This window comes from Muscardinus avellanarius (genome assembly GCF_963383645.1).
Source record: "Muscardinus avellanarius genome assembly, chromosome: 15".
Classification (NCBI taxonomy): domain Eukaryota; kingdom Metazoa; phylum Chordata; class Mammalia; order Rodentia; family Gliridae; genus Muscardinus; species Muscardinus avellanarius.
Window position 1 is genome coordinate 67,410,166 of NC_137801.1, and position 22,978 is coordinate 67,433,143.

Here is a 22,978-nt window from a genome sequence, read left to right on the forward strand (position 1 = left end):
GCTGGGATTACAAGTGTGCGCCACCACGCCCGGCTCCAGTTCTTTTTTTTTTTTTTTTTTTTTTTGTGGTACTGGGGTTCCTGGAAGCCCTTCTACCTCTGGGCTACACTCCCAGACCTCTTTTTACATTTTATATTTGGAAACAGGGTCTCCTAAACCAGCGCGCGCAGCTGGCTTCGAACCTGCGCGATCCTCCTGTCTCTGCCTCCCAAGCGCGGGGATTACAAGTGTGCGCCACCACGCCCGGCTCCAGTTCTTTTTAATGTGTACCTTGAAACGGGGTCTCCCCAGGTTGCTGAGAGTCTTGCTACGCTGAGAAGGCTGTCCTTGAACCTGCCATCATCCTGTCTCAGTCTCCCAAGTACTGGGATTACAGGCATGTACCACCACACCTGACATTTTGGTAGTAAAATTGATAATAATATGATCTGATTTTGCTTCTCCATGACCTTTTATCCACCCCTTCTTTTGAATTATCTTTATTATCTGTAATAATTCTGTCCATTAGAAATAATGTGAGATACATATACAATTTTATTTTATTTTAGTATTTATTTATTTTTTGAGGTACTGGGGATGGAACCCAGGGGTATTCTACCTCCGAGCTAAACTCCCAGCCCGATTTTTTTATTCGTTAATTTGAAACAGGGTCTCACTGAGTTGCAAAGGGCCTTACTAACTAAGTAATAGCTGAGGCTGTCTGCAAACCGCAATCCTCCTGTCTCAGCCTCCCAAATGCTGGGATTACAAGCGTGTGCCACCAGGCCTGGCTACATAGATCATTTTAAATGTTCTAGGAGATATGTTAAAAAGGTTAAAATAAACCAGAAAATAATCCTTTTTTTTTTTTTTTTTTTTTGCAGTACTAGGGTTGGAACTCAGGGGCATTCTACCTCCAAGTACATCCCAGCCCTATTTTTTTATTTTTTATTTTGAAACAGGGTCTCACTGAGTTGCAAAGGGCCTCACTAAGTAGTAGCTGAGGCTGTCTGCGAACTCAGATTCTCCTGTCTCAGCCTCCCAAATGCTGGGATTACAAGCATGTGCCACCACACCCAGCTAGAAAATAATCTTAATACATTCTATTTAACTCAATATATCAATTACAATGTATAATCAGTATATAAAATATTAATAAGATATTTTACATTTTTAAATACCGAGCCTAACACCAAATATGGTGTGTCATCTTTTTAAATTTATGGGCTTCTTTCCTGTGTGTTTAATTGTTGTATATATTTATATTTGCAGAGATCTCAATTTGGAACATCCATATTTCGTGTGTCTAATAAGCAGATGTGGCTCTTGGCTTCTATATTGAACGGCACAGCTCTATAAACATTAGCAGCTAACGTACATCAAGGGTTTACTCTGTGTCAGTGACCACGCTAAATCCATCAGGCAGGGATTACAAATCATTCAATCTCACAGTAATCCCATAAGGTGGTCATCTCCATAACCACTCCTGTTCCTGCAATAATGCCACCATAAAAGTTTTCTTATAGCCAGATGTGGTGGTACAGGCCTGTAATCCCAATACTTGGGAAGCTAAGACAGGAGGATTGCAGGTTTGAAGCCCACCTCAGCAACTTAGTGAGACTCTGTTCCAAAATAAAAAATAAAATTGGGCTGGGGATGTAGCTCAGAGGTAGAATGCCAATGAGTTCAATTCCAAGTACCAAAAAAAAAAAAAAAAAAAAAAGTCTTCTTCATGTGATGGTGTTGCAAAGGCTTGAGTAAAGAGAAAGTGATAGAGTTGAAGAAAGTCTAAAATGTATCCAGAAAGCTTGGCTGTAAGGAAGAAAAGTCAATGGGAGGCTGAGAGAGAAGGATCACAGGTTCAAGGATAGCCTCAGCAAGTAGTGAGATTCTCATCAACCCAGTGAGACCCTGTTTCCAAAAAAAAACAAACTAGGCCTAGAGATGTACCTAGAGGTAGAATGTCTCTGGGTTCAATCCCCAGTGCCAAAAAGAGGAGGAGAAGGAGGAGGAGGAGGAGGAGGAGGAGGAGGAGGAAGAGGAGGAAGAGGAGGAAGAGGAGGAGGAGGAGGAAGAGGAAGAAGAGGAGGAGGAGGAGGAGGAGAAAGAGGAGGAGGAAGATGAGGAAGAGGAGGAGGAGGAGGAAGAGGAGGAGGAGGAGGAAGAGGAGGAGGAAGAGGAGGAGGAGGAGGAGGAAGAGGAGGAGGAGGAGGAAGAGGAGGAGGAGGAGGAGGAAGAGGAGGAGGAGGAGGAGGAAGAGGAGGAGGAGGAGGAGGAGGAGGAGGAGGAGGAAGAGGAGGAGGAGGAAGAGGAGGAGGAAGATGAGGAAGAGGAGGAGGAGGAGGAGGAACAGGAGGAAGAGGAGGAGGAGGAGGAGGAATCAACATACCTCAGAAAGCATGAGGAGAAAAAACTTTCTGTAGGGAAGAGAGACACGAGGATGAAGGTAGGCAGAAGAAAGAAGGAGGTGAAGCCCGGTGTGGTGGCACTTGCCTGTAATCACAGTGATTTGTGAGGCTGAGGCAGGAGGATTACGTTTGAGGCCAGACTCAGCAACTTAGTGAGATATTTTCAAAGTAATAATTTAAAAAAAAATCTGGGTTGTACCTGAGTGGTAGAGACCCTGGGTTGGATCCCCTGAAATTCTCCCTAAAAAAAAAAAGTAAAAGAAAGAAGGGATGGATGGATGGATGGATGGATGGATGGATATGGCTGAGGATGTTATTGAATCAAGCCCTCTACAAGAACTGCGGCCCCATTAGAGAAGTTGCCTGGCCTGCGCTGGGGGCCATGAGGTACACCACAGCTTTCCAGCAGAAAGTAGGATTGAGAATGTTTCCCTGGTTACCTGCATCAACAAAGGCAGAGCCTGGCGTGGTGGTGCACGCTTGTAATCCCAGCATTTGGGAGGCTGAGACAGGAGGATCGCAGTTCGCGGACATCCTCGGCTACTTAGTGAGGCCCTCTGCAACTCAGTGAGACCCTGTTTCAAAATAAAGAATAAAAAAATAGGGCAGGAGGTGTAGCTCGGAGGTTGAGTGTCCCTAGGTTCCATCCCCAGACCTGCCCCCCACCAAAAAAATGGCAGAAACAGGAAGTTTTATTAGTGTTTTCCCCGAGTCAGGGCTCAGCCCTGTGCACTATTTGCTATCTCATTTAATCTTCAGAAAGTTCCCATGTGGTGCTTGCCATTTTATAGACACACAAGCTGAGGCAGGATAATCAGCCCCAGCTCTCATCGCTAGTAAATGAAAGAGTCAAAAAAATTTTTTTTGGTGGTACTGGGGGTGGAATCCAGGGGCTTTTCTACCTCCGGGCTATACTCCCAGCCCTATTTTATACTTTATTTGGAAACAGGGTCTCACTAAGTTGCTGAGAGCCTCACTAAGTAGCTGAGGCTGGCTCCAAACCTGTGAGGTCCTCCTGTCTCAGCCTCCCAAGCGCTGGGATTACAAGTGTGCGCCACCATGCCCGGCTAAGAGTCAGAATTTGAGGCAGCTCATTCCAGAGATGGGAGGAAGGAGGAGAAATATTGGTGTGGGGCCAGAGCCAGGATGCGTGGTCCAGGTTGAATCAGCTCAGTAGGCATCAGGGTCTTCTGCAGGAAATGATGTACTGGGTTGATGGATAAGAAAAATCCAGGAAGCTGGGGAGGCATTAGAACAGATGTGGAGTGAGAGGTCAGCAGTGTGCAGATGTGTGGGCTATAGAGTATTCCAGTGTGTGATCAGTCTCCAGTCTTGGGCAGTGCTCAACAGCTTGGGGTGGGAGGTGGGGAATGGAGGACAGGAAGGGTCAGCTGGGGAATGGGAGGTGGGCAATAGGTCTTTTTAAAGTGGACACCTGGCCGAAAGTGAAGAGAAGAGTCATTTGTTTATAATATCAGCTATGGGGGATGGTGGGAGAGGGAGAGGTGTGAGAGTTTGGGAGGGACAGAACAGGGGAAGATGGCAGCAGGAGGAGTTTAAGATGAAAGTGGGAACATTAACACTGAGTCCAGAACAGTATGGGTGACAGGCTTAGAGACCCTGGTATGGTGACATTCTTTTCTTAACCAGTGGCAAGGGAAGAGGTCCTAGGAGGAGCAGAAAATAGAGGAAGTCAGGTAAGAGATAAATATCTGCTGAGTGATGGAAGAAAAGGAACAAAACTGGAGAATTACAGGAGAGGAAAGTGGGGGGGGGTATGAAGAAAGGTGGTGGGTGGGTGAAGGTAGGACTCCTATCTCCCAGCAGCAGCCTGGGTAGAATGGGAATGGAGGTGCCTTTGGGGCAGGCCAGGACCATGGGGCTGTCCCAGCTCAATCCAGGAGTCCAGACTCAAGTCACAGGTCATCTCTGGTCTATGTCATCTGTAACATGGAGTTAATGACAGGCAGCTGGATGTCAAAATCTCCCAAAAGCACTGCAACAAATGAAGGTGGTGTAATTAGAAAGGTTGTCCATTTATTTATTGATATTTTATTTTATTTTTGTGGTGCTGGGGATGGAACCCAGGGACTTTCTACCTCCAGAATACACTCCCAGACTTATTTTATACTTTATTTGGAAACAGGGTCTCACCATGTTGCTGAGAGCCTCACCAAGTAGCTGAGGCTGGCTTCAAACCAGAGCAATCCTCCTGGCTCATCCTCTCAGGTCCTGGGATTACAAGCGTGCGCCACCACGCCCGGCCGAAAGGCTGTGCCCATTTAGATGGGCACAGATATAAATGAACGTAGATTTGGACAGAGTGAAGGTAAGTCTAGAAATGGCCGATTCGATTCCAAGCTCCTCTCTCTGCCCTGTCTAATGAGGAGTTCTTGGCCACTACCCGGCGAGGGTAGGAGGCAGGGGCCTGGGTTTTGACAGTGAGATTCATCTCAGAGCGAGGGGAGAGAGGCCCTGGGGTGAGCTCAGCTAACCCCAGCCTGTCTTCTCCATCCCAGACCTCAGCACTTGCTGTGTTCCAGCAGACCACAGGCCCAGGCAATGTTTATTCAGCCGAACCTGCGTCCCCGCGGGGACCTTGTTCCAGCAAACCCCCCCTAGCATCTCTTAACCTATAAAACTGCCCCCCTCAGTCCCCTGCCCAGCCTCCCTATAGTGACACGGCCTGGTCGGGTCCTTTTCCCTTTCCCAAGACGGAGGGCGGGGCAAAGGAGGAGGGAAAGAAATAAGGTGAGGGGGCAGGGAGTAGAAGGGAGGAAAGAGATGAGACCCTGAGACACACAGTGGAGAGAGGGAGAGACCACCACAGTGAGCCAGAAAGATCCGGAGGAGCTGCTAGGACCCGCGGGCGCCGGCAGCCGATTCAGTCCGGCGCGGTCCTGAGCCGCGGCCCGGCGCCGGCCCCGAGTTGCCCAGGACCTGGGCTCCAGGGTGCGGTCCGGTAGCCTCCTCTTCCTCTCGCCGCTCCCTCTCCACCTCGCCCAAGGGGGCCGGGACGGGGGCTTTTCGGAGCAGTGAAGTGGAAAATAGACTTTAACCCGCTTTGTGGCGGTCCGGGCGCCCGGAGCGCTCTCCCGGACTAAGGCTCGGGCTCTGGGGCGGGCCACTGCCAAGACCCGGCCTGGAGTCTCCGCAGAGCGGCGCGGCGGCCAGACCCCCGGCCTCCGGGCTCCGGGAGGCCCGGCCCGGCCCCGCGATCGCGAGCTACGCTCGGCCCCGGCGGGGACTTCGAAGGCGGGACCCGCCTGACCCCTCCCCGCCGTGCGCCCTCAAAGCCCCGGGCCAGCCTCCCTCTGCACCGCCCAGCTCCCCCCCCCCCCAGGCCTCTGGCTGCCTCCGGGCCCGGGTGGGAAAGTTTGCGGAGTACTGATTTTATGGTCACCCAGCCTCCCACCCTCGCGGGATCAGTGCATGAAATGGAAACTGGCCCGAGCAGACTCCCCTGCCGCTCCAGGGCGCAGGCGGGAGGTGGAGGTCGGAGGCTCGGCGGCCCTGCCTTCCGCGGACCGCCGCGCCGCCTCGGGGCTCCCGCTGGAGCGCTCGGCCCGCTCGGCTCTAAGTGTCTCCGAGGCCCCAAACACACCCGAGCCGGTCGCCCGGCGCCGGGCCCCGGGTCTCGGTCCGACGGCCGCCCCGGAGCACTGCGAACCGCGGCTCGGAGCTGGGCGGGGCGGGGGCGTCGGGCGGCCGGTTCCCGCGCTGCGCCGGCCTGGCGCCTTGTAAGAGGGATGGATGAGCGTCCCCATCCCGGAGCGGACGGTCCCCAGGACCTCCAGGAACCGGGAAACCTCGGAAAACGAGGCCGCGGCGTCCGGGCGCGCTCGGGCGGACGGCGCTTGGGCGGGAGGGAGCCTCGGGTCCGAGAGCCGGGCGCGGGTGCTCGGGGGAACCTATCGTGCTGGACCTCGGACACCCGCGGGTGCAAGCGCTCGGATCCAAGTTCTCTAAGAACTGACACGACTTCGCGGGCCGGGAGGGAGACGGCTCGCCCGATTAACACTCGAGGGAGCGGGGTGGGAGTTTCTCCCCACGCCCGGGTCCCTCGGGACGCCTCGTAGGACCCCAGCGCGGGCGGAGACAGCGGCGGCGGCCGCGGACCGGGCGAAAGGGCGGAGTCGGAGCGGGCGCGGGCGGGCGGGGGCGGCGAGGCCGTCCGGCCCCGACTCCAGTCCGGCTTTTCCCTCCGCCCGCGGCTCCCGCCCCCCCCCGCCCCTCGCCCCGCCCCGCCCCGCCCCCACCTTGGGCAGGTGAGCGGCGGCCAATGGGCGCGCGCGGGGCAGGTGCCCGCTAACTCGCGCCTCGCAGAGCGGCGGCCGGGGCCGGCGGGCAGTGCCGGGAGGGTCGCGGGCGGGGGTCGGTCCCGGCGTGGCTTGGGAGGCCGGAGCGGCGCTCGGCCACCCCGCGGAGCCCGCAGCCTGCAGGGTCGTTCGCAGCCCGCGCCGGCGCCGGCGCCGCCCGCCCGGCCGCGGGGCCGCAGCTCGCCCGGGGCGGTGCGCGGCGGCCGGACCCCCGCCCGCGCGCTCACTCCGCGGCCGCCCGCACCCGGCTGGCCGGCGGGGGCCGAGCGCGGGCGGGCGCGGGGGAGGCGCGGTGCGGCCGTGTGTGCATGTGCCTGGCTGGGTGCGCTCCCCGCACGGCCGCTGCGCCCGGGCACGGCGCGCTCCCCCGAGCCCCGCTGCCTCGCGCGGCTCCCGCGGCCGCGACCATGTTCCAGCCCGCGGCCAAGCGGGGCTTCACCATCGAGTCCCTGGTGGCCAAGGACGGCGGCGCCGGCGGGGGCGCGGGCGGCGGGGGCGCGGGCTCCCATCCCCTGGCGGCGGCCGCCTCGGAGGAGCCGCTCCGGCCCACGGCGCTCAACTACCCGCACCCCGGCGCGGCCGAGGCGGCCTTCGTGAGCGGCTTCCCCGCCGCCGCGGGCGCCGGCCGCTCGCTCTACGGAGGGCCCGAGCTCGTGTTCCCCGAGGCCATGAACCACCCCGCGCTGACCGTGCACCCGGCGCACCAGCTGGGCGCCTCCCCGCTGCAGCCCCCGCACTCCTTCTTCGGCGCCCAGCACCGGGACCCTCTCCACTTCTACCCCTGGGTCCTGCGGAACCGCTTCTTCGGCCACCGCTTCCAGGGTGAGTGCCGGCCGCGATGGCGCGGGGAGGCTCGTGGGTGCGCGCGGGGCCGAGAAGTTGTGGCCGGGCGGAGCCGCGGAGGGCGACTCCCCAGCCGGGAAAAGGCCCGCGGGATGGATGCGCCCGCGCCCCGCCGGCCCGCCTCGCACCCGCAGAGCTGGGTGGGCACTTGCAGGCTTTCGCGGGCGGGACGCCGAGCCCCGGCGCGCCTTCGGGACCTCTCTGGGCCCCCCTGGCTCGCCTCTTCTTCCCGACGGAGCCCGTCTGGGCGCAGAGGGCGCGGGGCTCGCCACCCTGCGCCGTCCCGGCCGGAGCCTGGGCCGCTCACCCCCGGCGCCCAGGGACCCGCTCTCGCCGGCTCGTCCGAGCGGGGGAAAGTCCACCCGCGCGCCCGGCCCCGTGGGAAGCGGGGGCAGCGGGCAGGGCGCGCCGCGGAGTTAATGTTCAGTGCGGAGTGCTCCGCGGTCTCGGGATGTTTCTCGGCAACCTTGGCCCGACTTCCCCCAGTCACACGCGGCGCCCGCACCCCGGCGGAGGAAGGTTTGCGCCAGCGCACGGGCTCCCTCCGCTCCGGGCCATCTCTGGGAAGCCGCCGGGCTGCGGGGGGACCCGGGACGGTCCTCCCGAGCAGGGCCGGGGCGAGGGGCTTTTAAGGTCGCAGTCCGTCCTAGCCCCCTAGTCTGCCCAGGACTCTCCGTTTGCTAATTAAGATCGCCCACAGGACACACACACACACACACACACACACACACACACACTTCAATTATCTGACTTTCCCAAAGAAAAGCCAGTTGTATTTGTTGGAGTTCGTTTTCTTTCTTGTATCTTTATGGTCTTCCTTCCAGAGTGGCCTTGGTTTGCACAGTGATTACTTTGAGTGGCTGGTTTTATTTTCTTAGGGTCAACCGGGCTACAGCCTTGAGGTTCCGTCGCTCAGTGGGAGTTAGGTAATTCCACTTTAATACGATAACAAAAGGGACCTGGTTGGAGTTTGGGGCTTCTGGATCTAATGTGAGGGTAGGCCAGCTCTTGCCCGGTCCGAGTAAATTAGTTACATGGTACACAGTTCTTTAAGTAATAAAAGAAAAACCATCGATTGAAGTTCTGGCTGTAACTGCTTGACTGTTTTAGAGAAAACTGCTTTCCTGGGTCCTATTTGTCAGACAATCCCCTCAGTTCCGCCCGGTGGATACTATAGATCCTGAGAATGTAATTACTTGAACAAGAATTTTTGTGAGCAGATTTGTCTTCTCTGGGGATTTCAAAGATTTGCCCCAACCCAAATTCGGAAGAAGGAGAAAGAAGAAGAAGCCTGCGATGTCAGCCACCTTGGGAAGAGTTCTTGTCATTTACAATCAATATTTACTGATAAAATGAGGTTTTATTTAGATTCAGCAAACTAAGCCCGTCCCCAGAGGGACTCGATTCTACGTGTGCTTTTCGGAACCTTTGGGCCACCGGCCGGAGTTTGAGCTTAGGCGCTTTGAGAACCGGAGGCCAGCGTGCAGGGGACCGTTGAGGGAATGGGGGCTCGGAGGAGAAGGGGCGGCAGGTGCTCAGCCCGGTCCAGGAGATGGCCACCCGAGGGGCGCCCTCTTCTTCGGATCCCAAGTCCCAGTGCCTTCGGTGATACTTTTCTTACCTCTGGCCTCGCCCGCGAGGACGCGAGGTTCCGAGGGGCCAGAGGTGCCCTGAGAAAGATCCAGCCCCTGCCCCGGGCATCCCCAGCCAGGGAGGCTGGATACATTCCTCACAAAACACTCCCGAAAAACTGCGGCAGCTCTCTGAGCCATCCATCACCCCCAGCGGGTACACTGTCGCGTTGCACAAACGTTTGGATTTTTTCTCTCAAGAATAGTGTCTGGACGGGGAGATGGAGCCAACTGTGGCCGCATTTTCGAACTCAGAAATCCGGCGGACACCTCAGGACTTTCCAGACCCTGAGAGGCCGCGGCTCTGGGCCCTGGGTCGCCGCGGAAAAACGACCCGCGCCCGGCGGCTGGGAGCCGAGCCGTCTCGGGGCCTCCGGCGCCGCGTTTTCTAGAGAGCCGGGTCTCTGGCGTTGCTCTTTTCAGCCCGGTTTATAGCAAGAAACGAAACCCTACACGAACGAAAAAGAAATGCGCCCGCGCTCGGTCCCCAGCGCGCGGGGAAGCGGCTTCTCCGCTAAGCCAGGCTGTGAAAGAGAAAAGACCAGGACCCCGAAGCCCCGAGCCGCACGCCCTGCCCGAGAAAAGATGAGCACCCCGAAGCCCGGGGCCGCTCGCGAAGCCCGAAGGGCAGAGCCAGATTGGACGCGTTTCGGTGCTATTTCCTCGTGATCAAGAACTTTCCGGGCCGGGAAGCGGCGCCGGGAGGGGGCTGTGGGAGACCCAGCCCTCGGGGTCCGGCAATGGTAATGGGCCGAGTCTTCAAAGGGCGCCTTTGTTCCGGCCGGAGGAGAAGGAGGTTATCTCCGCCGCCTGGCCTGCCTCTCCCGGTCCTAGCCCCAGGCCCCTCCGCACTGGTAATCCGGCAGGGAACCCCTTCGCCGGTCTCCCCAGCTAGGACTGCGGCTCCATCCCTGGACGCTTCGAGATTCTAGCTCCTGCTTCTGGCTGCCTCTTTCCTGGGAGTCTCTATTGCTAGTTCCCGGACATTACCTTGAAGAGACCCGCAAGGAGAGGCTGTGCGGAAAACTGGAGGGGTGGGGGATGTTCATTTCCCAACTCTGGGAGGGCTATGCCAGCCTCCTTCCTCGTTTCCACCTTAATCGGAAGGTGACAGCCCATTCCCGCAGTCTGGAATTACTGCATCCACAGAGGCTGCACCCGAGCTTGCTTTGCCCTTCTGTCCAGAAGGGAAGCAGAAATGTAGAGATGGCAGTAGGTAGAAGGAAGGGTTGCATTCAGAGTGAGAGGCCCAGGTGCACAGGAACCCAAGGCACCCTTAGCCTTGTAGAAACCGCAGCAATTTGATCAGTGTCTTGGGTTGCTTAGTTTTGTACTAAACATCCTCTTTCTTGCTGGGAAGAGCCCTGTTTCTTTTGGAATCGGCCCCATCATCATTTATCAGCATTTTTCGTCAATTTTCAGCCTCCCACTTCTTCATGTTGGGTTAGAAGAATTACTTTGTTTCTGCATATATATGGACATAGACCGGGACAACGTACCATGTCAGCCACAGTAGGGCCTTACAATGCACTGGGGCCGCTCTTTTAGTGAGGTAGACCCCAACCAACTTAGCTCTCTCAAAGTAGCCAGACCCGAGGTAAATAGTATGTATGTCAGAAGGGTAGAGTTTCTTGCTGCCATGCCCCACTCTTGGTTTATAAAGACAAACAGCACTCCAGCTCACCACCCAGGTGCCTGACATATACCCCAGGATCACAAAACAGCTACCAAGGCTCACATACTACAGCAGAGAGCAAGCCTGCCTTCTCAGCCCCACGTTTCTCTGCACACCTCTGCATGCCACTCGCTCATACCCACGGGACCTTTCCCTACTGCAAATCAGCCCAGCCAGCAGCAAACTCTTTGAACGCTGAGATGGGCTGGGCTTTTTCTCTCCCTCTCCCATTCTTTTGTCCAGAGGGAACTACTGCTGAGACTTCACCAAAACAAAAGTTGTGTTTTGAAGCAACTCATTTAAAACATCAGTGAGCTTCTCACCCATCTCTCTCACTTCTCCCTGGCCTGCCACATTGGTCTTTACCCCAGAGACTTTAATCTTTCTCATTTCCCCTGGAGCAGACTTCTCTTTTTCTCCTCCTCACTGTCTCTGGCCCACTACCACCTACCCCCCCCCCACCTCTCCAACTGCTCTTCCTTCAGTCTGCCTCCGGGTGGGCCTGCCCCCATGTTGAATGGCTCGCTGGATGTGCTGTCCTCTCACCCTCTCTTATAACAGCCCAGATTCAGCCACTTAAAATGGATAAAGTGACTAGAGGTTAGTGACTTTGTTTCCCCCAGGTACTAGCCCCTACATCCCAGGTGACTGTGAGTCAAAGAAAATCCCAGCAATAAAATTGGCCCGTGTAAATCTCTAAAATCCAGGGACTAGAAAAAAGTAAGGTCAGGCCTTCCACCAGCAGAGGGATGGAACAGTTACCTGGAGAGTTTTAGCAATGGCATCTCAATGCTACGCCTGTGCTTTACTTACTTACGTAGCTATCTCCAGATAGGGGAGCTCTCAACTGAATTGTCCAGGTCATTGTCTTAAGAGGAAAACTGCGGGTCACATTGAGTCAAACCAGTAGGAAGAAATTAATTGGATCAGTCAATCTCAACAGCGAACTCTGTCAAAACATTCCATCTAGGGCTCTGTGTTGGTGGTGGGTCAGGGGGCTGTTGCCTGCCACTGTGTGAGGATCCGTGGACGATGTGGTCAGGGCTTGTTTCTGGTCTGTGAGCATGTGTACCTAAAATCAGAGATTGTGGGAGGGGTTCGCTGGGGCTGTGGGCTGTGGGCTAAAGCCCCACAGAAGGCTTTTGAACCTCCTGATGCCACCCCAGCCTCATCCAGTTGTCCGAGTGTATGAGCTGAGTACAACATTTGCCAAGGGACAGTTACATTCTGAAAACCCTATTAAGTAGATGGGAGGAGGGGACCAGGAACACAGGAGCATATAGTTAAACATGCCTGTGCAGAAACCAATATACCTATATATGCATATACTAGAAAGATGACATCTAGATATTTATTCACATGTTCCTTGAGCATGGGGCTATTTAGGGATGAAGGGGGGCCGTTTTCCAACTAGAGAAGTTAGATTTTCCTCTGAGGACAGCGTTTTACCCTTGAGCCTGGGCCTCCAGACAGCCTAAGACCTAGGGAGAGAGAGGTGAGGCAAGGGGGAAGAAGGAGCTGGACTTTAGATCTCTGGACAGTTGACCTAGCCGCTGCACAGTTGACCTGGCCTACTTTTACTCTTCCAAGATAGAGCCTGAGCATGCTGGCAGTAGTTTATAAGGAGCTAGTAGCCTGAAAATTTAGCTGCAAGACTGGTTTAAACAGCTGTGAGGGAGAGTCCTTGGGTACCTTCTCTTTCTGCTTGCCTTGAGGCCCCTCTGGTCACCTTCCTAACCTGCCTCTACTATCTTTTTGGAAGGGGATGCTTTTTGATCAGCTAAAAGCAAATCATTGGGGCCAGGTGCAGCTGGGAAAGGCCAGAAAAGGGGGAATTGGCCTCTTTGGCTGCTTCAGGCACTGTGGATTTGTGCCGGTCAGGGCCTCGGCAGTACAGAGCTGGTCTCTTGGCCCCCAAGAGAGTGGTCCTCTGGACTGTAGGAAGGTGCTGGAAAGCCTGGCGGAGTTGGGTGGCCAAAGAGAAAGGGCAGTCAAGGACTGAAGAGGGTGGCCGAGCGCGGGCGCTGGGGGACGGCAGAGCTGCCGGTCTACAGCTCACGGCGCCCCTTCTCTCTGTCTGTACCTGCTGCTGGTGCTGCAGCGAGCGACGTGCCCCAGGACGGGCTGCTTCTCCACGGCCCCTTCGCGCGCAAGCCCAAGCGGATCCGCACGGCCTTCTCGCCTTCGCAGCTGCTGCGGCTGGAGCGCGCCTTCGAGAAGAACCACTACGTGGTGGGCGCCGAGCGGAAGCAGCTGGCCGGCAGTCTCAGCCTCTCCGAGACGCAGGTAAGGACCACCCGGGCCACGGCGGGCCCGGGGGCCCTAGAGGCTCCGGGAGCCGGGGGACGTGGGGCGGGCGGGGCAGCGGCGGCCAGGAGTTCGGCACTAGCTCGGACCCAGTCCTCCCTGCGGGTTCCAAATGCCACCCACGCGGCGCTTGAGCCAACCTTGTCCTTAGAGCCCCTGGGCTGCGACTGTGCCCAGCCTGCGGAGGCCGGCGAACTTTACCCATCGCGGAGGAGCCAGCAGGAGGCAGACGGAGTAGGTGCACACGGCGTTTGCATTGGGTCCTGAAGTTTCCCGGGAGGCCAAGGACGGCCTGGGGGTGGGGGGGCAACACCGTCCGGTCCACCCGTGCGGGTCTCGGCCCTGGCTTCGCCGCCCCTCTCCCGGCGCTGCGGTGGGACGCACTCAGTTCTGCGGGATGACCCGGCTCCAGGGCAAAGCTGGCCAGGCCTCGACTGCCCGCCTGCGAGCCCGTGTAGGGTGGGGAGAAAGCCCGGGCGTCCTTACTCCCTCGGAGTCTGAAGCAGAGGGACCCGGGGAGGGGCTGGCTCCTGCCTGGGGTCGCAGAGAGGCGCAGATCCCTGCGCCGGCGAGCTGCTAGGGCTGTGGGGGGGCCGAGGTGGGAGCACGCGGAGTCTCTGAGAGGCCTGGGGAGGTGCAGACCCCTGGGCTCCCTCCCGCAGAACTGTGCGAGCCCTACCTGCAAGGGCTGTGGAGTGGATGGGGAGGGAGATACACTCTAGTGGGGCTGGAGGTGCCCGAACTGGGTGAGTGAAATGACAGATATTATCATGTGCTATTTTTGTCATTGATAATTAAAAATATCTTAAAGTAGACAGAAGTTGTAGGAAGGCAGATTGGGGCTCGTTGTCAGGACTTTGGAAGCACGGCATGAGCATTTGGTCCATGCTGGGCGGATGTGCCGGATGCTGAGCGACCTTCGGCCCTGGGAGGCTGATTTAGTGCCCGGCCATCCTTCTCTGCCAGCTCCCAGATTATCGAATGAGAGAGGTGGGCGCCCACTGCCCAGCAGCTCCCACCTGGCTGCAGATTCCACTGCTCCTCCTCCCCACCTCGCCCCCTGCTACACACTATACTCACCCAACCCTCCGCAGTGAGGAGGCATAGGCCCTGCTGGGGTGGGGGCAGCCTGGGGCCTCCCATTAGCAACTGGAGTATGAAGGGGGCCTAATGGTGGAAGCAGAGACCCTAACTGCAGCCCCCACTCCAGCTCCAGCAGCTGTCCTGGTTTTCTGGCCATTGAGGCAGTCTCTGTCCCAGTTAACCAAGGCATCTTTCCCGGCTCCACCGCAGGACCCTTGTGTTGTCAGATTTCCTAGTTGGCTGTTCCAACTGCAGAGAAAAAATTTACGAAGCAACGGAGTTAATTTTAAAAATGTTTTAAGGAAAGCAATGTTAAGAAAATAAGTTAATAAAATGACACCTCTTTTCTCTCCTGGCAAACTGTTTTTAAAATGATTATTTTGAACAAGGTGTCAAGTTAGGAATGGTGTTTATAATTAACTTCATTTAAAATGTAATATTTATTATATTTTAATTGCAGAAATGTAAGAAAACAAAACAGTTTATAATCCCACCACCTACAGATTAGCACTTGTTGAAATAATGTCATTGTTTTTAAACTTTCAATTTTTTAGCTCAGTGAGAGCATTTTTAATTAAGTTTTTTTTTCAATCTGAACCTAGCTGCCTGTCAATATTTGCTCCTAACAATGCCAGTTAGTAAATGGGCTGATTGTTTCTTTCATTTTTCTTGTGAGACATTCCAACATATATTTAGAACAAAACTGCATAAAATATCGTAATATATCCAGCTTCACTATTGCTCAGAACTCATGGCTAATCTTGTTCCCCCTGTAAATGAGCTGCCTTTTACATATGGAATAATAACAAAATAATAGAACTAGGGGAGGTTTGAACCTAGAGTCTCCTTGTAGCTGCCTATCTTTCTAGATGAGGATCCTGAGATGGAGAGATGGACCAGGCAGAGCCCCACAGTCAAGTGGGCATGACTTCAAATACTCACTTCCCTGTTAACTGTTGGGCTGTGTGACCCTAGACAAGTTATTTAATCTCTCTGAGCTCTGGTTCCCTCACCGAGAAAATAAATTATTCAAAAGTTTAAAGCACCATGAACCCAAATAATATTATTCCCAGCCCCAGTCCCTTCCTTTCCTTTCCTTTGTTTAAAGGAATAGGTCAAGTTAGTGATATAATAAGATCCAAACCTGGGTGTTCCCTAGGCCAGTGGTCTTCCTGCCACATCTAATCTCCATTATAGTTATCCTCCTGTTGCCCTCCTAACTTATCATCAGGACCTAGGCTGTATCATTAACTATCCCTTCTCTCAGTATTTACCAGCAAGCTTACCTGTCCTTTTCAGCTATTGACTGTCAGTATCGACCATCAGCCCCTGCTATGTATTTCTGTCCATATTTACATTTGTCACCCAGAGTTCTCTAGTCTGTCCGTCATGGGTAGCTATTTTATAGCGATCATCGATATCTGCCTATTCTTATTAAGCCCCCTCCCCCAAACTGGTTGATTTGTATTTCCTAATTTCTGTTGATTTCATGTCCTTCCCAACAGTACCTCTTATTTGCCCATCCATTGATTATCTTTTTAGCATCTATTTTGTTTTACCTCCCTCCAGCATTCACCATCTATCTCAAATCTCTTCTCTCCAAAGTTATTAGCAACTGACAGCATCTGATATGTCTGCTGATGGTTATCTATCATCTCATCAGCTCTGGCTTTGTCTTCTCTCTGGGCCTCAGTTGCTATATCTGTGAGAGTGAATGAAATGAATTCCAGCATTCTCTTCAGCTCAGAGTTTCTCTGGCTCATCTATATTCTACTTCTCTGTGTTTCTGTATAATCCCTCCTCCATGTTCTCAGAACTCACAGTATATCCCCTACCTATCATAATATGCATCACATTTTGCTGTTATTACTTGTTTAATTATCTGTCATGTGCAAATATCAATCTGTAGACCAGCTGTATCCATCTCTCAGGGAAATCTTAAAATACAGAATCCTGGGCCTCAACCAGGGGATTCTCTTAGGAGGAGATCCAGGATGGGGCCCGAGGGGGGGGGATTAAAATAGCTCTCTGGATGGTTCTGATGAACAATAGGCCTGGAAATCTGGGCTATGGGAAGAGGCCAAGCCTGTCTTATTTCTCATGGGTCCTGGTTCAGTGCCCAGCAATGGAGTAGCTGCTCAATACACAGATATTAAATGAATGGGAAATTTTCTTTTGATTCCACACAGATGTGAACACTAACTTCATCAGTCATTCCACTTGGTATCTGATGTCACTGTCCCCTCCCTGCTGGTTTGTTGATTAATACAAACACCAATTTGTAGATAAAACTTTGGGTTAAACATATCACTGTGTGCTCCCAGAGCTCAGGACAAGGTGCTAGGAGGTGGGTAACTCTGCAGCTTTGTTGACATAGAGCTCTGCATTCAGTGGGGAGCAGTATTTGTGCTGGGCTGGCCAGTGGATTAACCAAGGAGATAGAAGAGCCCTGGGCAAGAGCCAGTTCTCTCTCGGGTTCTATTGCTTTGCTCCCCGCTGCTGTGATGAAACCCTGGCACATGTTCTGGAAGGTGCACATCTGAGTTTCAGTCCCAGTGGCTGGCTGGACACACTTGGGCAGATCAGGGTCTGGAGTGTGATGAGCGTATGCAGTGTGTGTACAATAGATGTGAGGCACAGGGTGGCTTGCTGTGATTGATGTCCAAATGTCCTATCATGGATACTGATCCAATGACAGTAGGCAGTCACGTGGTCACATGACATGAGTGTCTCTTGTGTGATTGTTATGTGTAGGGGGTTTGTTAGTTTTAGGGCAAGTAAAAGAACCAGGTTGCTCCTGGCTAATCAGTGGTCAGTGTTTCCAGCTGCTCCTGCTGATCTGAACAGGTCAGCGGATATCTCTCAATCTTGCCTGGCTTTGACTTTGCCTGAGTTGTGAGAGAAGAGGATGTAGAGATGTGGCCCTTGACCTTGGCCATATTATTTAGTGGTAGACTACATGCAAAGTGTGGCCACTTGGGGATCGTGCACAGAATGAGCGGCTAAAGTTGTCTTGAGGTTACAGCTGTGGGCTGGGAGGTCAGGGGAGACTGGGATGGGTAGAAGGTTCCCAGGAAGCCTCCAATCTAAAAGGCTTGGAGGGATGAATGGGATTCTAGGTTGGAGGGAAGGAAGAGGAGGATTTTAGATGGGCAGGTTAAGATGGAGAAGGCACTGTCAAATTAGCTGCCATCTTGCAGCCTGAGAGCAGGGACAGAGAGAGGCCTTGGGAGGTTGGAGGATATAGTCATCTACCTATTGGCTCTTCCATCTACAGACATGGAAAGGTGGTTTCTGGGGATTCCTTCTTGCCCTGGAATTTTCTGCTCTTTGGAGAATGGATGAGAGGGAGATATTGAATTACTTGAATTTTAGGGAAAAGTCAAGAGACCTTTGTGACTAGCTCTCTGTGGTTCTGGGGTGACATCCCTTCTCTAAGACTTGGCTCTTCTCCAAGAGAACATCTCGGATGTTTCAGGAGTCTTGTGTGGTGTGGTGAGAAGAGGCTGAGGGAGGGTGGCATGGTTCTTTGAGGAGCTAGGAAAGGGGACAGGCCCTGGGGATGCAGGTTCATTTTGTAATGTCTCCCTGAAAGTGAGGGTAAAGAGTCAGGATGGGCTGAGGGACGAGGAGACAAGAAAGCTTAGGAAGAGTCAGGGATATGGTTAGTAGGGAGTTGGCAGTGACCTTAGCTTGGTGGAGTGAGGGTTGACATTAGTATGGTATTAGCTTGACTCTGACCATGGAAACACCAGCCTGATCAGATGATAGGCAGTGGATCCCTCTGGGACAGGACAGAGGGGAGAGCAGGCTGAGGGGTGACGTGATTGATGTCTCCAAGCTGCTATCTATTCTGAGGACTTTTTCTGTGTCTAAGAATGACAGAATAAGAAGACATGCTTAAATTAAAGCAGAAGAGATAACAGTAAAACATAAGGAGGACTTCCTATGTCAGAGCTACAGGATCTTGATAAGGATATTGGAGCTCCTTGAGGACAGGACAGGCATTCCCCTGAAAATATGCAGAGACCTAGACCTACTGTTCCTTCCATTTGCAATATACTAAGATTGGGGGAGTGGTGAAAAAGAGGGATCCAGACCCCCTTCATTCAAAATAGCAAACTATTCAAAAGTTAGGTATGAGCAGCTCTGAAATGTTGGCTGGAACTATCATTTGCTTGCCTTTTTAAAGTTAATTTGTCCATTCATATTTTAATACACACGCCTTAATTCATAATGCATACATCAACAAATCCTCTAATGAATCCATGTGTCCATTCACCCACAGCAGTCCTATCTTGATCCTGCCTGACTCAGGTTGAGTCTTGATCTTTGCAACACTGGGTTTCCCACCCCCGCTTCCTCCCAGAAGTGGTTGATCCAGCCTATCATGGGGAGAATTAAGAACTGACACTCTTGCAAAAGTGTCTACTGATCTAAGTAAAAAAGGATCCCTTCTCTCCACCATTCAACCTTTCCCACTTCCCTTTTCTGAGTAGACTGGAGTCTCTGATTTTCCATCTTCCAGTTCTGGTCTAATGTTCTAGGCTAGGTCACCTCACCTCTGTCTAGTTGGATGACCATACACAGAACTGGCCTTCTGGGTGGGCCCCTAGGAGTCTAAAGCCAACTTATATACTGCTTTGGGTCAAACAGATTAGCATGCAGCTAAAGCCACTGTTACTGAGACCAGGAAAACATATTGAGGAGGGAAAAATGGGGAGGGTCCCATCTAGTATCATCTGAGCAGGGTCTCAAAGGCCAGGAGAGAGTATTCCAGGTTGGGCAGCTCAGGCAAAAGTGGAGAGTTTTGGAAGGATCTGGCTTCACTAAGAAACCAAGAGACACTCAATGAAATCACGCGGTACCTCTCTCTAAGCCCAGAAGGGTCAAGCTGGGTGGGGGAGTCCTCTAGCCAACATTCCTACTGTGCCTTTGGGGCCTAGAGAGGGGTGAGTAGTGTGTGGGTGTTGGATATGGAGACCCTTGCAGAACGGTGCAGCCTCCTAAGGCTGGCTTCCATAGAACTGGGGGTCATACTGTATGATCTACTTTCCCTCTTAGCCCCTTGTCCTCTACAGATGTCCCTAGAGTTGCCTTGCTGGAAGGCCATGCGGTATTACTCTCATCTCCTACTACAGTGAGAGCCCAGTTCCTTCTTTTTTTTTTTTAACCCCAAGTAAAAATATCATCATTAGTAACGCATTAAAAAAAATCAGAAACTCAGGAAGAAGAAAGAAAAGTCACCCACAGCTTGAGTACATTCCCTTCTAGTCGTATCCCTACATGCATAGATTTTTGTTTCTGTGTTTGTGGTCACGCTGTGCCAGAACTGTGCACCCCGGCTTTTTCACTGACGGTATGAAGTCATAAGCCTCCCCTGTTATTAGAGTCTTTGTAAACAGCATCTGGACACTCAGCCCAAGCCTGTCCTCCGGAAGATAGCCAGGCTGCCTAGGGAGAAGTTGTTCCTTGTTTCTAGAGAGCCTCCTCCGTGACCCCAGGGTTTTCATGGAAAAAATGATCTGAAGCCCCTTTCACTTGGTGTGCCAGGAAGCTGCCCCTGGCCTGAAAACATGTCCTGCGCCTGCAGTGGCACCTCGGCACTTTCCTTCTTTGGGCCGTGGTTGTTGACAAGGGTCGCAGGCTGTGTCCATCCCCTCGAGGCCAGTATGGTTGTCAGTCTCCAGAAGATTTGGGAGCGTGTGGGGAGGAAGGTGCAGAAAGGGGCCCTCCGCCCCTGCTGTCCACCCTCATGTGGTGCTCACCCTCGGCCAGCCCACTTAGGCTTCTCAGAAATGACACCCCAGCCTCGCACACAGCCCTGAGTCACACCCAGGAGGGAGGGCGAGCTGGCCCGCCCACTGGCTGGCACCGCCACAGCAGGCTTTGGGGTGGAGGGCAGGGTCCAGGACCAGTGCCAATTGGCTGTGCTGGAAACCATCCAGGGGCCTGGGCAGCCCCGTGCTCAAGGGTAGGCAGCCATGGAATCCAGAGGCTCCGTGGCCAGAGCATTTGTCATCCTCCCCTGTCTACCTGAGGTGAGCCATGCAAGCTACTGTTTCCCTAGCTGCTCTCCGCCACCTACTGAGGCCAGGCACCCCATCTTCCTGGGCCAGCCCCTCCCAGGCACCGGCTGCTCTGTGAGCACCCAGCCCAGGTGCCTTCAGCCCAGCCTTGCGCTCTAGAATCCAGGGACAGGACAGATGGTGCTGGGGAAACCTGGGCAGAGGAGGTTGTGACAGAGACTCTGCAGGGGTGGCTCTATGGACGGGATAGAGAGGAGCATCTGGGGGGCAGAGGGGGGCGCACATACTGAGCATGACACCCTCCCCAGGGCCAGGATGCCAGGTCTGCTTCTGGCTACTGCCTCCTGGCTGAATGGTTAAGGTCCTGCTTGCCTTCCAGGGCTGGACTGGCTGGTTTTTCTAAGGACTCAAGATCTCCCCTCAGCAGTCACCGCTGCTGCCAGAACTGAAGTGCTCAGTACCATGCCACACACACAGCTTACCCACACCGTCTGCGCAGCTGCAGCTGGCAGCACCTACGTGCTTCTGAATGCGCTGACATTTCCAGGAAACCACCCGTGCCTTGCGCGCCTGCCCTCCCTGCTCCCCTCCCCCCAAGGATGTCTGGAGCAAGAGTCCAGGAGGTGCCCTGGAGCCACAAGGATCCCAAACACATTTCTGTGCATGAGGGACTTAGGCCCAAAGAGGGGAAGGGACTTGGCCAAGGTGGGTACCCAGGCTCCTCCTGCCAGCTCTGGGCTGGGGGAGGGTTAGGCTGGCCTGGCTCAGCAGAGCAAAGTGAGGAGCCATGTAGTGAGGTGCCACTGATGGAGAAGGGCTTTCTTTCTCTCTTCCTCGCCCCCCCCTTTGTGGTACTGGGGATTAAACCCAGTGGCAGTCTACCTCCAAGCCACACCCCCAACCCAATTTTATTTTTATTTGGAAACAGTGCCTCGCTAGGTTGATTAGAGTCTTACTACTTGCCGAGACTGTCCTCGAACTTGTGCTCCTCCTGTCTCAGCCTCCCAAGTACTGAGATTACAAGTATGCGCCACCACACCAGGCAGAAGAAGGGCTTTCTCCACAGTGCACAAGTGCAGAGGCTGCTTGGTGAGCCAGGATCCTCCTGGGCCACGCCAAGGAGGATGTTAAAGGCTGTGTCCTGGACACCAAGGAAACCCTGGAGGAGGAAGAGAGGGGTGTCCGGCCCCTCCCCTGTCATGGAGGATGCTCATCCAGCCTCTTTGAATCCCACCCATCCCCTTGCTGGAGCTCTTGCTGCCTGACGTGTGTGTGTGTGTGTGTGTGTGTGTGTGTGTGTGTGTGTGTGTGTGTCACTGTGTTCAAACGGGAGCCTGAGTCTGCTTCTGTCCCCAGAATTTTTCCTGACTGTTCTTCTATTGGGCAACAGGGGTCAGTGCTGAAGGGATGGTAGGCCCAGAGCCTTGAAGGCGAGAGCAGTGCTCTCGGTGGGACCTCAGTCACACCTCCTCCCATCCTCGTGTGTAAGGACAGGGGCTCACTGTGGGCTTCAGACTATCCTGAGAAACTGGCCTCCAAGGGACCAGCGCTCCCCACTGCCCGGATCTGGCCTGGACAACTCTATCTCTGATAAAGGGGCAGGGGATTCCATCCCAGTCTGCTAAGGAAGGGCCCCTGATGAAGGAGACAGATAGCAGGTGGAATCAAAGCCGCCTGAGGAGGTTCCGTGACCCTAGGAATGGGGGGTGGGGTCCACTTTAGGCCGTCTGGGAGCTCCTGGAGACCCAGGCCATAGATCGTCATGTCACGTGTTCTTGCATTTGCTGTTTACTCTGAAGGGTTCTTTTCTCGAGGAGTCAGTGGAACCCAGCTTTCTGTTCTGCTCTCGTGCTCTGCTGTGGCTGCAGGACCCAGGATGCTCAGCAGCTGCATGTCCCCTCCTTTGCCTTTGTTGGGACAAGGGTCCTCACCGGCCCAGCTTCCTGCCCACCTCACTCTCAGCTAGAAGGGCAGTTCAGAGGACCTTGGCCTGGGGGTCCTGACACTGGGTAGCCTCAGTTTCCCCAGGCTCTTGGCTATGCTGGGGGCTTGCTGGGTGTTTCTCATCTGTACCCCCTCCTTCCTTGGCCCAGGTGAAGGTGTGGTTCCAGAACCGGAGGACAAAGTACAAACGGCAGAAGCTGGAGGAAGAAGGGCCCGAGTCTGAGCAGAAGAAGAAAGGTTCCCACCACATCAACCGGTGGCGCATCGCCACCAAGCAGGCCAACGGGGAGGACATCGACGTCACCTCCAATGACTAGGGGAGCAGCCGCCAACCCGTGAGGGCAGAATGCTGCTTGCTGCTGGCCAGGCCCCCGGGGCCCACGCTGGACTCTGGCCACTCCCTGGCCAGGCCGCAGGGAGGCCTGGAGTCACGGGCCCACAGGGCTTGGAGCCTGGGGCCATCACCGACAGAGGGACAAGAAATGGGCTGGCTGAGGCCTGGGACTGCTCGGCCTTTGGAGCACCTGCCTGGGGGGGTGCTGCCTGCCACGCAGACCCCCCAGCTGCTCTCCCTTCCTCTTATCTCCTTTTTGTTTTGATGTATTTCTGTTTTAATTTATTTTCCAGGCACCTGCTGTAGTTCTTAGTGATCCCCTCGTGTCTCCCTTCCCTATGGGAATAATAAAAGTCTCTCTCTAATGACATAGGCATCCAGCTCCAACCCCGGAGCTTGGGGTGGTGCTTTTGGTTCTGGGGGACA

General features: G+C 54.4%; 1 protein-coding gene across 1 annotated transcript; it reads left to right on the plus strand.

Moving 5' to 3' along the window:
• Nucleotides 1–7,014: 7,014 nt before the first annotated feature.
• On the plus strand, nt 7,015–22,535 carry EMX1 (empty spiracles homeobox 1; the record flags this gene model as incomplete). Its single annotated transcript, XM_080711731.1, has 3 exons — nt 7,015–7,528; nt 12,957–13,141; nt 22,368–22,535. 3 exons carry the CDS (start codon nt 7,015–7,017, stop codon nt 22,533–22,535), a joined length of 867 nt encoding a protein of 288 aa, XP_080567857.1.
• Nucleotides 22,536–22,978: the final 443 nt, after the last annotated feature.